We start from the raw sequence: 16528 nt of genomic DNA on the forward strand, positions 1-16528 counted from the left end.
TGATGATGATGATGATGATGATTGATAGTAAGCGCTTAATAAATACCACAGTTAGAGCATATGAGAATATGAGAAGCAGCGTGGCTTAGTGGAAAGAGCACGGGCTTGGGAGTCAGAGGTCGTGGGTTCTAATCCTGGCTCCACCACTTGCCCCTGTGTGACTTTGGGTAAGTCACTTCACTTTTCTGGGCCTCAATTCCCTCATCTGTAAAATGGGGATTAAGACAGTGAGCCCCACGTGGGACAACCTGATAACCCTGTCCCAGCGCTTAGAACAGTGCTCTGCATATAGCAAGCGCTTAACAAATACCATTAGTCTTCTTATTCTTCTTGTTCTGGGCAGGAAACACGTCTATCAGCTCTGCTGTTTTTTACTCTCCCAAGTGTTTAGTGCAGTGCTCTGCACATAAGTGCCCAATAAATATTGATTGATTGTGTCTACCAATGTGCCTACTAACTCTGTAGTGGTGTTCTCTGCCAAGCACTTAGTCCAGTGCTCTGCACACACTAAGCAGTCAGGAAATACCATTGATGATGAGATTATCAGCTCCTTGTGGGCAAGGAATTTGTCTAGACTGGAAACTCATTGTGGGCAGGGAACCTGTCTGTTTTTTATTGTATTGTACTCTCCCAAGTGCTTAGTACAGTGCTCTGCACAAAGTAAGCGCTCAATAAATACGATTGACTGACTGACTGTCTACCAGAGAAGCAGGAGCAGCATGACTCAGTGGAAAAGAGCCCGGGCTTTGGAGTCAGAGGTCATGGGTTCAAATCCCAGCTCCGCCAATTGTCAGCTGTGTAACTTTGGTCAAGTCACTTAACTTCTCTGTGCCTCAGTTCCCTCATCTATAAAAAGGGAATGAAGGCTATGAGCCCCCCGTGGGACAACCTGATCACCTTGTAACCTCCCCAGCGCTTACAACAGTGCTTTGCACATAGTAAGCGCTTAATAAATGCCATTGTTATTATTATTATTATTACCAACCATACTAGATTGTTTTCTCCCAAGTGCCCAGTACAGTGCTCAGCACACAGTAAGCACTAAATAAATACCAATCATTGCCATTTAACCGGGCTTGTTTTCTTAGTGGCTCAGAGGAGCTTTACATTCATTCATTCATTCATTCATTCGTTCATTCATTCATTCATTCATTCAGTCGCATTTACTGAACACTTACTATGTGCAGAGCACTGTACTAAGCGCTTGGAAGAGTACAGTATAATAATAAACAGATACAGTAACTGCCCACAACGAGGTTATAGTCTAAAGGGGGAGATAGGCATTAATATAGGCATTAATATAAATATATATTATAGGAGGCCTTCCCAGACTGAATCAGTCAATCAATCAATCGTATTTATTGAGCACTTACTGTGTGCAGAGCACTGTACTAAGAGCTTGGGAAGTCCAAGTTGGCAACATATAGAGACAGTCCCTACCCAACAGTCTAAAAGGGGGAGACAGAGAACAAAACCAAACATACTAACAAAATAAAATCCCAGCTCCACCAATTGTCAGCTGTGTGACCTTGGGCAAGTCACTTAACTTCTTTAGGCTTCAGTTCCGTCATCTGTAAAATGGGGATGAAGACTGTGAGCCCCCCGAGGGACAACCTGATCACCTTGTAACCTCCCCTGCGCTTAGAAAGGGTGCTTTGCATATAGTAAGCACTTAATAAATGCCATCGTTATTATTATTATTATTATAAATAGACCCTCTTTCCTCTCCCTCCCCTTACCTCCTTCACCTCCCCACAGCACCTGTATATATATATAATATATGTTTGTACATATTTATTACTCTATTTATTTTACTTGTGCATATTAATTCTATTTAAATTTATCCCAGCTCTGCCACTTGTCTGCTGTGTGACCTTGGGCAGGTCACTTCACTTCTCTGAGTCTCAGTTACCTCATCTGTAAAATGGGGATTAAGACTGTGAGCCCCACGTGGGACAACCTCATCACCTTGTATCCCCCCCAGCGCTTAGAACAGTGCTTTGCACATAGTAAGCGCTTAACAAAATGCCATCATTTATTTATTTTGTTAATATGTTTTGTTTTGTTCTCTGTCTCCCCCTTCTAGACTGTGAGCCCGCTGTTGGGTAGGGACCGTCTCTAGATGTAGCCAACCTGTACTTCCCAAGCGCTTAGTACAGTGCTCTGCACACAGTAAGTGCTCAATAAATACGATTGATGATGATGATGATGGGGCTGGGACGGGGGATGACAACAGGGAACAGGAGGATGCAGAAGGGAGCGGGAGGAGGGGAAAGGAGGGCTTAGTCAGGGAAGGCCTCTTGGAGGAGATTTGGCCTCCAAAATTTGGAGGCATTTCCTCCACTTCTGCTTTGGCCTCCCAAATGGCCTCCATTCACCACCACCTCCTTCTCCCCTCAGTAGAGGAGAATGGAAATCCAACCTCTCACATCTCTGCCCTTGGTGCTCTGGGGGAGGTCAAGGCAGAATGCACATTTGGGAGGGCCATCAGTTTGCACCCACTGTCTGCTGCTCCTTTTTCTTTTAGCCTATCAGTTTTCTGGGCCTCTTATCTTTCCAAACGGGTTTGGCCCTTTCTCAATGCCTCAGTGCATTTCTCTCTGTTTGGTTTGGGGTGAGGAAGAATGCCTTCTATTTACAAGTCTATTCCTTCAGCAGATAATGCTTTAAGTAGGCTCTGCCGGGGGAGCTTTAGTTAGCAAATTGGGGGAGAGATTCAAACGGTGATAATGAGCCACTCTTTTGTTTCTTGCACATGCATATATTTTTTTGGGGTTGGGGGGCTGGTGGCTGTTGAGTTCCTGATCCTTTATCAGTCAGTTTACTTGGGAGGAGGTAAGTGATAGATCGCTGTTTGCCTTCTGTACAAAAACCTCAATTTTATCACCCTGGTGTCCCTAAACAGCTGATGTCATTAATGGGAAGTTAACTCCGTCGGGCCTTTCCTTAATCAATAAATCAGTGGCATTTATTGAGCGCTTACTATGTGCAGATCACTGTACTAAGCACTTGGGAGAGTACAACACAACTGAAAAATCTTACCTCCTAATTTTACGCTGAACTTTCGGCTTCCACTAAAATATAAAGCTGAACGAATCAGCCTGCAAAATAATTTGTAATCAGGGGCCTAACTTATTTTGACAAGGCATTCCCTTTGTTTTGGAGAGGAGTGGGGCAATCATTAACACTAATTTAAAGGCTCCCATTTAGTTTGCCCAGGCTAAATGGGGGGGGGGGGGGGGGGGGCAGTTGATAGGAAAGCCTGTCACCCTGATCTTTTTAAGGGAGTTGGATTAATAGTTAATGAGGAACTTAGCAACAGTATAAGCAGGTCAACAAAGTTCACATTTTTTTTCCAAGTTCCCCTTACCTCTTTCCAGTGCAACAAAAACAGCTTACTGGAAGCTATTTTTTATTGGCTTTAAATGGCACATACAATGTAATATCTCATCTATCTCGCTGCCAAAAGCATTATGGAAGGCACATCTCTTCCAAGAGGCCTTCCCTGACTAAGCCGCCCCTTTCCTCTTTCCCACTCCCATCTCTGTCGCCCTGACTTGCTTCCTTACTCATCCATCCTCCCAACCCCATACCACTTAAGTACAAATCTGTAATTTATTTATTTCTATTAATATCTATCTCCTCCCACCCCCTGCCTCTAGACCCTAAGCTCACTGTGGCCAGGGAATGTGTTTATTGTTGTATCGTACTCTCCCAAGAGCTTAGTACAGTGCTCTGCACACAGTAAATGCTCAATAAATACGACTGAATGAATGAATAATATAGGATTTCTGCTTGGCCTCGTGGAAAGAGCACGGGATTAACAGCCAGGAGATTTGGATTCGAGTCTCAGCTCTGCCGCAGGCCTTCTACGTGGCCCTTGGTGAGTCACAATCTTTCTAGGCCTTAGTTTCCTCAGCTGCAAAATGGGGCTAAGGTAGATTCTGGGTCCTGAATGGGACAGAGACTGTCTGATCTCATAGCCTGTAGCTACTCTAGGGCACACTACAGAATAAGTCCTTAATAAATGTCAAAAATGATTGCTGGATTGGGAAATCTTGCAAGCCAACGTCAGTAAATCATGAGCACATGGTTCTTGCGGGCAAGGAATTAATGTCTGTTTATTTGTCTCCACCCCCGTAAGACTGTGAGCTCATAATGGGCTGGGGTTGTCACTCTATTGCTGGATTACAGAGCTCTGCACCCAATAAGCACTTAAGAAATACGATTCAATGATAGAATGGATACAATTGAATGAATGAATGTGTCTGTTATATTGTTATTCCCTGCTCTCTCCCAAAGGCTCTGCACACAGCAAGTGCTCAACACTTACTCTGAGTGGTGAGTCTGCAGATTATGTAGCCTTGCAGTCTTCAATTTGTAAATGTGATTGCTTTACCAAAATAAACTGGAATAGGAGTTCTTCCATGGGTCCTTTCTTGCAGTGCTTATACATAGTAAGTGCTTAATAAATGCCATTATTATTATTAGGATATTTCAAAAAGCTTCCCCCAAACAATGAATAATAATAATAATTATGGTATTTGTTAAGCACTTACTGTGTTGCCAGGCACTGTACTAAGCACTGGGGTAGACACAAGCAAATTGGGTTGGACACAGTCCCTGTCCCATGTGGGGCTCGCAGTCTCAATCCCCATTTTACAGATGAGATAACTAAGTTTTGGAGAAGTGAAGTGACTTGCCCAAGGCCACACAGCAGACAAGTGGAGGAACCGGGATTCAGAACCCATGACCTTCTCTATTTATTTATTTATTTATTTTACTTGTACATATCTATCCTATTTATTTTATTTTGTTGGTATGTTTGGTTTTGTTCTCTGTCTCCCCCTTTTAGACTGTGAGCCCACTGTTGGGTAGGGACTGTCTCTATGTGTTGCCAATTTGTACTTCCCAAGCGCTTAGTACAGTGCTCTGCACATAGTAAGCGCTCAATAAATACGATTGATGATGATGATGACTCCCATCCTATGCCCTGTCCACTATGCCATGCTGCTTCTCTTGGACATGTTTAATTTGAGGAGTTGGTAAGACATCCAGGTAGAGAAGTCTTGAAGGCAGGAGTGAATGAGAGATTTCAGGGAAAGACAGAGTTGTAGATTTGGGATATGATTATTATTATTATTATTATTATTATTGTTATTGTTAGTAGTAGTAGTAGTACAAGTCAAAAGTTCCCTGTGCTGGGCATCAGCACACTGCTAGACTGTGAGCCCACTGTTGGGTAGGGACTGTCTCTATATGTTGCCAACTTGTACTTCCCAAGTGCTTAGTACAGTGCTCTGAACACGGTAAGCGCTCAATAAATACGATTGACTGATTGATTGATTGATTGATCAGAGGCATGGGAGAGAGTCGAGGGTGGAGACTTAGTCAAGCTAGCTCTCTTCCTCCCTTCAAAGCCCTGTGCTCACTTCGGCAGCACATATACTAAAATCGGAACGATACAGAGTAGATTAGCATGGCCCCTGCGCAAGGATGACACACAAATTCGTGAAGCATTCCATATTTTTCCAAACTTCCTCCCTTCAAAGCCCTACTGAGAGCTCAACTCCTCCAGGAGGCCTTCCCACACTGAGCACCCCCCTCCTCTCCCCCTCCTTCCCCTCCCCATCCCCCCGCCTCACCTCCTTCCCCTCCCCACAGCACCTATATATATGTATATGTTTGTACATATTTATTACTCTATTTTATTTGTACATATTTATTCTATTTATTTTATTTTGTTAATATGTTTTGTTTTGTTGTCTGTCTCCCCTTTCTAGACTGTGAGCCCACTGTTGGGTAGGGACCATCTCTATATGTTGCCAACTTGTACTTCCCAGCACTTAGCACAGTGCTCTGCACACAGTAAGCGCTCAATAAATACGATTGAATGAATGAATGAATACTGGAGAGCTCACCTCCTCCAGGAGGCCTTCCCGGACTGAACCCCCTCCTTCCTCTCCCCCTTTTCCCCCTCCCCACCCGCCTGCCTTACCTCCTTCCCCTCCCCACAGCACCTGTATATATGTATATATGGTTGTACATATTTAATATTCTATTTATTTATTTATTTTACTTGTACATATTTATTCTTTTTATTTTGTTAATATGTTTTGTTTTGTTGTGTGTCACCCCCTTCTAGACTGTGAGCCCGTTGTTGGGTAGGGACCGTCTCTATATGTTGCCAACTTGTACTTCCCAAGCGCTTAGTACAGTGCTCTGCACACAGTAAGCGCTCAATAAATACGATTGAATGAACGAATGAATGAATGACTGTGAGGAAAGAGGCAATAGTCAACTGCCTCCAGATTTCTACCAAGAAAACTCTCTGGTTCCACTGCCAGAAGGGTTGCAGATGGAGGCGGGGCACTCTGGGAGAGATGTATCCGTGGTGTTGCCATGGGTCGGAGGTGACTCGAGAGAATATGACAAGACAAGTTGCTGTAGTAGTAGTAGTAGTAGTAGTAGTAGTAGTAGTAGTAGTAGTAGTAGTAGTAATAGTACTATTTTAATTTGCTCTATTAGTTCTCTCTCCATATACAGGGATTAATTCAATCAGTCCCACGTCATCCCCCGGGCCTGGAATGCCCTCCCTCTGCCCATCCGCCAAGCTAGCTCTCTTCCTCCCTTCAAGGCCCTGCTGAGAGCTCACCTCCTCCAGGAGGCCTTCCCAGACTGAGCCCCTTCCTTCCTCTCCCCCTCGTCCCCCTCTCCATCCCCCCATCTTACCTCCCTCCCTTCCCCACAGCACCTGTATATATGTATATATGTTTGTACATATTTTTTACTCTATTTATTTATTTATTTAATTTATTTCTACATATCTATTCTATTTTATTTTGTTAGTATGTTTGGTTTTGTTCTCTGTCTCCCCCTTTTAGACTGTGAGCCCACTGTTGGGTAGGGACTGTCTCTATATGTTGCCAATTTGTACTTCCCAAGCGCTTAGTACAGTGCTCTGCACATAGTAAGCGCTCAATAAATACGATTGATGATGATGATGATGTTTATCGAGCGCTTACTGTTTGCAGAACACTATACTAAGCGCTTGGGAGAGTACAATATAGTAGACACATTCCCTGCCCACAACAAGTTTATTAATAATAATAATAATAATAATGCTGATAATAATGATGGTATTTGTCAAGCTCTTACCATGTGCCAAGCATTGTTCTAAGCACTGGGGGAGATACCTGGTTATCTGGTTGTCCCAGGTGGGGCTCTCAGTCTTAATCCCCATTTTCCAGATGAGTTAACTGAGGCCCGGAGAAGTTAAGTGGCTTGCCCAAAGACAAATGGCGGAGCCGGGGTTAGAACCCACTGCCTCTGACGCCCAAGCCAGGGCTCTTTCCACTCGGCCACGCTGCTTCTCTGTTTATCCATTCATTCAATCGTATTTATTGAGCGCTTACTGTGTGCAGAGCACTGTACTAAGCGCTTGGGAAATACAAATCGTCAACATATAGAGACGGCCCCTACCCAACAACGGGCTTAGAGTTTACAGTCTAGAGGGGGAGACAGACCTTAATATAAATAAATTCCAGTCTTCACAGGAGCAGGTCAAGGATAAGACAGGTCCTCGGAATGAGCAGATTCATTCATTCATTCAATCGTATTTATTGAGCGCTTACTGTGTGCAGAGCACTGTACTAAGCGCTTGGGAAATACAAATCAGCAACATATAGAGACGGTCCCTACCCAACAACGGGCTTAGATTTTACAGTCTAGAGGGGGAGGCAGACCTTAATATAAATAAATTTCAGTCTTCACAGGAGCCTGTCAAGGATAAGACAGGTCCTCGGAATGAGCAGATTCATTCATTCATTCAATCGTATTTATTGAGCGCTTACTGTGTGCAGAGCACTGTACTAAGCGCTTGGGAAGTACAAGTTGGAAACATTATAGAGATGGTCCCTACCCAACAGCGGGCTCAAGGTCTAGAAAGGGGAGACAGACAACAAAACAAAACATATTAACAAAATAAAATAAATAGAATAAATATGTACAAATAAAATCAATAGAGTAATAAATACGTACAAATATATATACATATATACAGGTGGCGTGGGGAGGGGAAGGAGGTAAGGCGGGGGAGGAGGAGGAGAGGAAGGAGGGGGCTCAGTCTGGGAAGGCCTCCTGGAGGAGGTGAGCTCTCAGAAGGGCTTTGAAGGGAGGAAGCAGAGTTAGATCTTACCATGTTAATCTTGAGGTTGCCAACTTGTACTTCCCAAGCGCTTAGTACAGTGCTCTGCACACAGTAAACACTCAATAAATATGATTGACTGATTGATTGAGGTAGAGTAATTGAGGAATGGAGAGGACACCCACTTCTCCAGTTACACGAGTGGGTTGCACTATTGCAGAATTCCACATTAGGGAAAACTCCCCTTGCGATACTCACCACGTCAGACACCACACACCGTACAAACAACGTCAGACACCACACACCGTACAAACACACAAGCCTTCCTACCGGCACTTTGGTGTGCTGAATCCAGTCGAGCTCAGGTTGTGTTGGGAGAACTCTCCAGAATTTTGCTACCGCCTCCCCGCCAAAATGCAGAGTGAAAACACGCATTCTGGCAGAATTAACTGACTAGTAATAATAATAATAATAGAAATAATAATTATGGTATTTGTTAAGCGCTTACTATTTACCAGACGCTGTTCTAAGCGCTGGGGTAGATCCAAGATAACTGGATCGGACAAGGCCCCCGTCCCACATCGGGCTCACAGATTTTATCCCCATTTTACAGATGAGGGAACTGAGGCCCAGAGGAGTGACGAGCTCAGGTTGTGTTGGGAGAACGCTCCAGAATTCTGCTACCGCCTCCCCGCCAAAACGCAGAGTGAAAACATACATTCTGGCAGAATTAAGTGACTAGTAATAATAATAACAATAGAAATAATAATTATGGTATTTGTTAAGCGCTTACTATATACCAGACGCTGTTCTAAGCGCTGGGGTAGATCCAAGATAACTGGATCGGACAAGGCCCCCGTCCCACATCGGGCTCACAGATTTTATCCCCATTTTACAGATGAGGGAACTGAGGCCCAGAGGAGTGACGAGCTCAGGTTGTGTTGGGAGAACGCTCCAGAATTCTGCTACCGCCTCTCTGCCAAAACGCAGAGTGAAAACACGCATTCTGGCAGAATTGACTAGTAATAATAATAATAGAAATAATAATTATGGTATTTGTTAAGCGCTTACTATTTACCAGACGCTGTTCTAAGCGCTGGGGTAGATCCAAGATAACTGGATCGGACAAGGCCCCCGTCCCGCATCGGGCTCACAGATTTTATCCCCATTTTACAGATGAGGGAACTGAGGCCCAGAGGAGTGACGAGCTCAGGTTGTGTTGGGAGAACGCTCCAGAATTCTGCTACCGCCTCCCCGCCCAAACGCAGATTGAAAACACGCATTCTGGCAGAATTAAGTGACTAGTAATAATAATAATAATAGAAATAATAATTACGGCATTTGTTAAGCGCTTACTATTTACCAGACGCTGTTCTAAGCGCTGGGGTAGATCCAAGATAACTGGATCGGACAAGGCCCCCGTCCCACATCGGGCTCACAGATTTTATCCCCATTTTACAGATGAGGGAACTGAGGCCCTGAGGAGTGAGGAGCTCAGGTTGTGTTGGGACAACTCTCCAGAATTCTGCTACCGCCTCCCCGCCAAAACGCAGAGTGAAAACACGCATTCTGGCAGAATTGACTAGTAATAATAATAATAATAATAGAAATAATAATTATGGTATTTGTTAAGCGCTTACTATTTACCAGACGCTATTCTAAGCGCTGGGGTAGATACAAGATAACTGGATCGGACAAGGCCCCCGTCCCACATCGGGCTCACAGATTTTATCCCCATTTTACAGATGAGGGAACTGAGGCCCAGAGGAGTGACGAGCTCAGGTTGTGTTGGGAGAACTCTCCAGAATTTTGCTACCGCCTCCCCGCCAAAATGCAGAGTGAAAACACGCATTCTGGCAGAATTAACTGACTAGTAATAATAATAATAATAGAAATAATAATTATGGTATTTGTTAAGCGCTTACTATTTACCAGACGCTGTTCTAAGCGCTGGGGTAGATCCAAGATAACTGGATTGGACAAGGCCCCCGTCCCACATCGGGCTCACAGATTTTATCCCCATTTTACAGATGAGGGAACTGAGGCCCAGAGGAGTGACGAGCTCAGGTTGTGTTGGGAGAACTCTCCAGAATTCTGCTACCGCCTCCCCGCCAAAACGCAGAGTGAAAACACGCATTCTGGCAGAATTGACTAGTGATAATAATAATAGAAATAATAATTATGGTATTTGTTAAGCGCTTACCATCTACCAGACGCTGTTCTAATCGCTGGGGTAGATCCAAGATAACTGGATCGGACAAGGCCCCTGTCCCGCATCGGGCTCACAGATTTTATCCCCATTTTACAGATGAGGGAACTGAGGTGCAGAGGAGTGACGAGTTCAGGTTGTGTTGGGAGAACGCTCCGGAATTCTGCTACCGCCTCCCCGCCAAAACGCACAGCATTAAGTGACTAGTAATAATAATAATAATAGAAATAATAATTATGGTATTTGTTAAGCGCTTACTATTTACCAGACGCTGTTCTAAGTGCTGGGGTAGATCCAGGATAACTGGATCGGACAAGGTCCCCATCCCACATCGGGCTCACAGATTTTATCCCCATTTTACAGACGAGGGAACTGAGGCCCAGAGGAATGAAGTGACTTGCCCAAGGTCACACAGCAGACAAGTGGCAGAGCTGGAATTAGAACTCAGATCCTTCTGACTCCCAAGCCCGTGCCCTATAATAATAATGATGGCATTTGTTAAGCGCTTACTATATGCAAAGCACTGTTCTAAGCACTGAAGCACTGAAAAAAAGACAAGTGGCAGAGCCGGGATGAGAACTCAGATCCTTCTGACTCCCGGGACCATGCGGTTCCACCACTTGTCAGCTGTGTGACTCTGGGTAAGTCACTTAACTTCTCTGTGCCTCAGTTCCCTCATCTGTAAAATGGGGATGAAGACTGTGAGCCCCACATGGGACAACCTTGATTACCTTGTATCTCCCCCAGCACTTACAACAGTGCTTGGCACATAGTAAGTGCTTAACAAATACCAACATTATTGTTATTATTATTAATATTATTATTATTACTAGCCATGCTGCTTCCCTAATTTTGGCATATACAAAGCCCTTACTATGTGCCAAGCACTATACTAAGCACTTGGGTAGCTACAAGATAATCAGGTCACATAAGGGGCTCACAGTCTATGTAGAAGGAAGAATAGGGATTGAATCCCCATTTTGCAGATGAGGTAACTGAGGCCCAGAGGAGTTAAATGATTGGCCCAAGGTCACATAGCAGTTACAAAGCGGGGCCAGGATTAGAACCCAGGTTCTCGGACTCTAGGTCATACTGCCTCTCTATAAATTTCCCAAACCTGTTTCATGCCAGCATTCAGGAAGTGAGGGAAGAATTCAATTTTCCCGCTCCTTCTAAAGAAGCGGCGTGGCTCAGTGGAAAGAGCTCGGGCTTTGGAGCCAGAGGTCATGGGTTCAAATCCCGGCTCCGCCGATTGTCAGCTGTGTGACTTTGGGCAAGTCACTTCACTTCTCTGTGCCTCAGTTCCCTCATCTGTAAAATGGGGATGAAGACTGTGAGCCCCACAGTGAACCTGGTCACCTTGTAACCTCCCCAGCGCTTAGAACAGTGCTTTGCACGTAGTAAGCGCTTAATAAATGCCATTATTATTATTATTATTAATGTATACTGCACGAGCCTGGGAGTCAGAAGGACTTGGATTCTAATCCCGACTCCACCACGTGTCTGCTGTGTGATCTTGGGCAAGTCATTTCACTTCTGTGGGCCTCAGGTGCCTCATCTGTAAAATGGGAATTAAGAGCGTGAGCCCCATGTGGGACAGGGACTGTGCCCAACCTGGTTAGCTTGTATCTACCCCAGCGGTTAGAATAGTGCTTGGCACATAGTAAGAGCTTAATCCCATAAGTATTATTCCAGTTGTTCAGTCTGAAGGATTGATTCAGGAAACTGACTTTGGCTCTGAACATTTTATCAATTCATTCATTCATTCATTCAATCGTATTTATTGAGCGCTTACTGTGTCCAGAGCACTGTACTAAGCGCTTGGGAAGTACAAGTCGGCAACGTATAGAGACGGTCCCTACCCAACAACGGGCTCACAGTCTAGAAGGGGGAGACAGACAACAAAACACAACATATTAACAAAATAAAACAAATGGAATAGTAAATATGTACAAGTAAAATAAATAGAGCGATAAATCTATTATTGCGGAGTGAGGGGTGAGCCTCACTATCACCCCAGTCTTGGGAATCGGGGAACGAATACTGAACTGCCTCTTTGGGCTCCTGTGGAAAACGTACCGGGAAACCTTTCAGCAAATTCAAATCCCTCAATCAATAGAATTTATTGAGCGCCTGTTCAAATCAATCCATCAACACTATTCATCGGACACTTATTGTGTGCAGAGCACTGTAAGAAGCAGTGGTGTCTAGTGGAAAGAGCACAGGCTTAATAATAATAATAATAATGATGGTATTTGTTAAGCGCTTACCATGTGCAAAGCACTGTTCTAAGCGCTGGGGGGGATACAAGGTGATCAAGTTGTCCCACATGGGGCTCACAATCTTAATCCCCATTTTACAGATGAGGTAACTGAGGCACAGAGAAGTTAAGTGACTTGCCCAAAGTCACACAGCTGACAATTGGCGGGGCCGGGATTTGAACTCCTGACCTCTGACTCCAAAGCCCGGGCTCTTTCCACTGAGCCACGCTGCTTAAGAGTGAGAGGGCCTGGATTCTAATTCCTCCTCTGCCCCTTGCCTGCTGTGGGACCCGGGGCAAGTGTCCCGTTGCCAACTTGTACTTCCCAAGCGCTTAGTCCAGTGCTCTGCACACAGTAAGCGCTCAATAAATCCGATTGAATGAATGAATGAAGCGTCTTCATTTCTCTGGGCCTCGGTTCCCTCATCTGCAAAATGGGGATTCAAGACTTATCCTCCCTCCTAATTACCATAGGTGGGATCTGATGATCTTGTATTTACCCCAGTGCTTAGAACAATGTTTGGCATGGAGCAAGCACTTAAATACCACAATCATTATTATCATATCGCTGTACTGAGTGCTGCATGGCGTAGTGGAGAGAGCACTAGCCTGAGAGTCATTCATTCATTCATTCAATCATATTTATTGAGCGCTTACTGTGTGCAGAGCACTGGACTAAGCGCTTGGGAAGTACAAGTTGGCAACATAGAGATGGTCCCTACCCAACAGTGGGCTCACAGTCTAGAAAGTCCCAGGTTCTAATCCAGGCTCTGCCACTTGTCTGCTGTGAGACCTTGGGCGAGTCATTTCACTTCTCTGTGCCTCAGTTCCCTCATCTGTAAAATAGGGATTTTTTTTGTTGTTGGCATTTGTTAAGCGCTTACTATGTGCAGAGCACTGTTCTAAGCACTGGGGGGGATACATGGTGATCAAATTGTCCCACGTGGGGCTCACAGTCTTAATCCCCATTTTACAGATGAGGTAACCGAGGCTCGGAGAAGTTAAGTGACTTGCTCAAGGTCACCCAGCAGACATGTGGCAGTCGGGATTCGAACCCATGACCTCTGACTCCAAAGCCCGTGCTGTTTCCACTGAGCCAAGCTGCTTCTGTCAAAAAAAGAATTACTACGTGCAAAGCACTGTTCTAAGCACTGGGGTGGGGGGGATACAATGTGATCAAGTTGTCCCACGTGGGGCTCACAGTCTTAATCCCCATTTTTATAGATGAGGGAACTGAGGCTCAGAGAAGTTAAGTGACTTGCCCAAGGTCACACAGCAGACTTGTGGCGGAGCTGGGATTCGAACCCACGACCTCTGACTCCAAAGCCCGGGCTCTTTCCACTGAGCCACACTGCTTCTCTGAGCCACGCTGCTTCTCTAATGAGACTTTGGGATTGGGATTGGGATTGGGATTGAGACTTTGAGCCCCATGTGGGACAAGGGACTGTGTCCAACCCTATTTGCTCGTGTCCACCCCAACGCTTCTAGACTGCGAGCCCGCTGTTGGGTAGGGACTGTCTCTATATGTTACCAACTTGTACTTCCCAAGCGCTTAGTACAGTGCTCTGCACAAAGTAAGCGCTCAATAAATACAATCGAATGAATGAATGAACACTTAGTACAGTGCCTGACATATCTTAAGCACTTAACAAATACCACAATTATTATTCGGTAGACACAACCCCTACTCTCGAGGTGTTTACAGTTTAGTGTGTCGTGTCTACCCACTCTGTTATATTGTACTCTCCCAAGAACGTAGTACAGTGCTCTGCACTCAATAAGCGCTCAATAAATATGATTGAATAGTGAATGAATGAATGAGCGCTCAATAAATATCACTGATTGATTGAGACAGTCATTAAAATCAATTTCAGATAGGGGAAGCCACGGGGTATAAGAGTCCCCCCGGGACAACCTGATCACCTTGTAACCTCTCCAGTGCTTAGAACAGTGCTTTGCACATAGTAAGCGCTTAATAAATGCCATTATTATTATTATTATTAGGACATGGATTTAAATGCTACGGGGTTGGGGATGGGGTGAGTAAAAAAGCACTTAGGAGGTACAGATTTAAGTGTATAACTGCTTACTCTGTGCCCCCAAGGAGTTGACACTATAACAAGGGAGACAGACAGAATATTTTTCAGACAGGAGAAGGAAGGAATGGGGGATAAGTACATGAGCTAATGCTTAATTGGGTAGGTAAGATACAGTTAAAAAGTGCTAAGAACATACATAATGCCTACCTAATCACCTGCTGTGTGACCTTGGGCAAGTCTTTTCACTTATCTGGGCCTCAGTTCCCTCATCTGTAAAACGGGGATTGAAACTGTGAGCCCCATGTGGGACAGGGGCTGTGTCCAACCTGATTTGCTGGTATCCACCCCAGCGCTTAGTACAGTTCCTGGCACATAGAAAGCGCTTAACAAATACCATAATTCTTCTTCTTCTTATTATTATCTACATAATGTCAAGGAAGAAAGAGGGCTGCCAGTGTACTCACCATTTTTCCTCTTCCACTTGTACTCCTATGGACTGGAATTTACTGGTTACTTTGCTCTCCACCAGGTCAACAGATTCATCAGCATCGTCAACCTGGAGAAACAGGCAGATGGGTCGTTGGGCTCTGGATTTCTATCCGGCCTTGAAAAAACGCAAACACGTTTGCTCCGGAAAGGTCTCTTTTGGGCTCTGGGTCAGTGGCAAAACTCCAAGGAAGTGGAGCTCAGAGGTATCTCGTTATTTATTGGCTGCTGAATATGGCAAACCACTGGAGTAGATACCCTATAGTCAGACCAGACACAGTCCCTGTCCCACATGGGGCTTACAGTCTAAGACAAGCAGCGTGGCCTTGTAGGAGGAGGGACCGTCTCTATATGTTACCAACTTGTACTTCCCAAGCGCTTAGTACAGTGCTCTGCACACAGTAAGCGCTCAATAAATATGATTGAATGAATGAATGAATGAATGAGTCCGAAGGATCCGTGTTCTAATCTCTGCTCGGCCACTTTGTCTTCTGTGTGACCCTGGGCAAGTTACTTCACTTCTCCATGCCTCACTTACCTCAGATGTCAAATAAGGATTAAAACTGTGAGCCCCATGTGGGACAGGGACCGTGTCTAACCCGATTGGCTTGTATGGCCCCCGGTACTTAGTACAGTGCCTAAGAAGCAGTGTAGCCTAATGGATAATTTAATTTAATAATTTAATGATGGCATTTATTAAGTGCTTACTATGTGCAAAGCACTGTTCTAAGCGCTGGGGAGACTACAAGGAGATCAGGTTGTCCCACGGGGGGCTCACAGTCTTCACCCCCATTTTACAGATGAGGGAACTGAGGCCCAGAGAAGTCAAGTGACTTACCCAAAGTCACACAGCTGACAAGTGGCGGAGCCGGGATTCAAACCCATGACCTCTGACTCCAAAGCCCGGGCTCTTTCCACTGAGCCACGCTGCTTCCGATAGAGCCTGGGCCCGGGATTCAGAGGACCTGGGTTCTAATCCCAGATCTGCCACTCGTCTGCAGTGTGACCTTCGGCAAATCACGTCATGACTTCGTGCCTCAGTTCCTTCATCTGTAAAATGGGGATGAAGACTGTAAGCCCTCTATGGGACAGAAACCGTGTCCAACTCGATTACCTTGAATCTACCCCAGCGCTAACTACAGGGCCTGGCACATAGTAAGTGCTTAACAAATACCACAATTATTGTTATTACTGGAACATCATAAACACTTAACATATATTGCAGACCCATTTTACAGATGAAGAAACTACTTCTGTATATTCCCTAAAACACAGGGCCCAGGCTAGGTAGGTGTTGTCTGACTGGCCCCTCTCCCACCACCTTGTCTCTTGATGGCCAATAGCCAAAGCCATCTTGCATTCTCCCATCCCAGCCCTCCCGACTTTGT

General features: G+C 45.0%; 1 protein-coding gene and 1 non-coding gene across 7 annotated transcripts in view; one reads left to right on the top strand and one right to left on the bottom strand.

Moving 5' to 3' along the window:
* The window catches only part of DLGAP1 (DLG associated protein 1), a 1082148-nt gene that overhangs the window by 79494 nt on the left and 986126 nt on the right, over positions 1–16528 (bottom strand). For all 6 annotated transcript variants that reach the window (XM_038747081.1, XM_038747079.1, XM_038747080.1 and 3 more), the window contains one exon: positions 15119–15210. In XM_038747081.1, the coding sequence (XP_038603009.1) occupies positions 15119–15210 (92 nt within the window). The remainder of the gene's footprint in view (positions 1–15118; positions 15211–16528) is intronic.
* On the top strand, positions 5425–5531 carry LOC119929144. Its single transcript, XR_005451283.1, has one exon. It is a non-coding gene; the product is annotated as a U6 spliceosomal RNA (small nuclear RNA).

Source organism: Tachyglossus aculeatus, chromosome 5 (genome assembly GCF_015852505.1).
Source record: "Tachyglossus aculeatus isolate mTacAcu1 chromosome 5, mTacAcu1.pri, whole genome shotgun sequence".
NCBI lineage: Eukaryota > Metazoa > Chordata > Mammalia > Monotremata > Tachyglossidae > Tachyglossus > Tachyglossus aculeatus.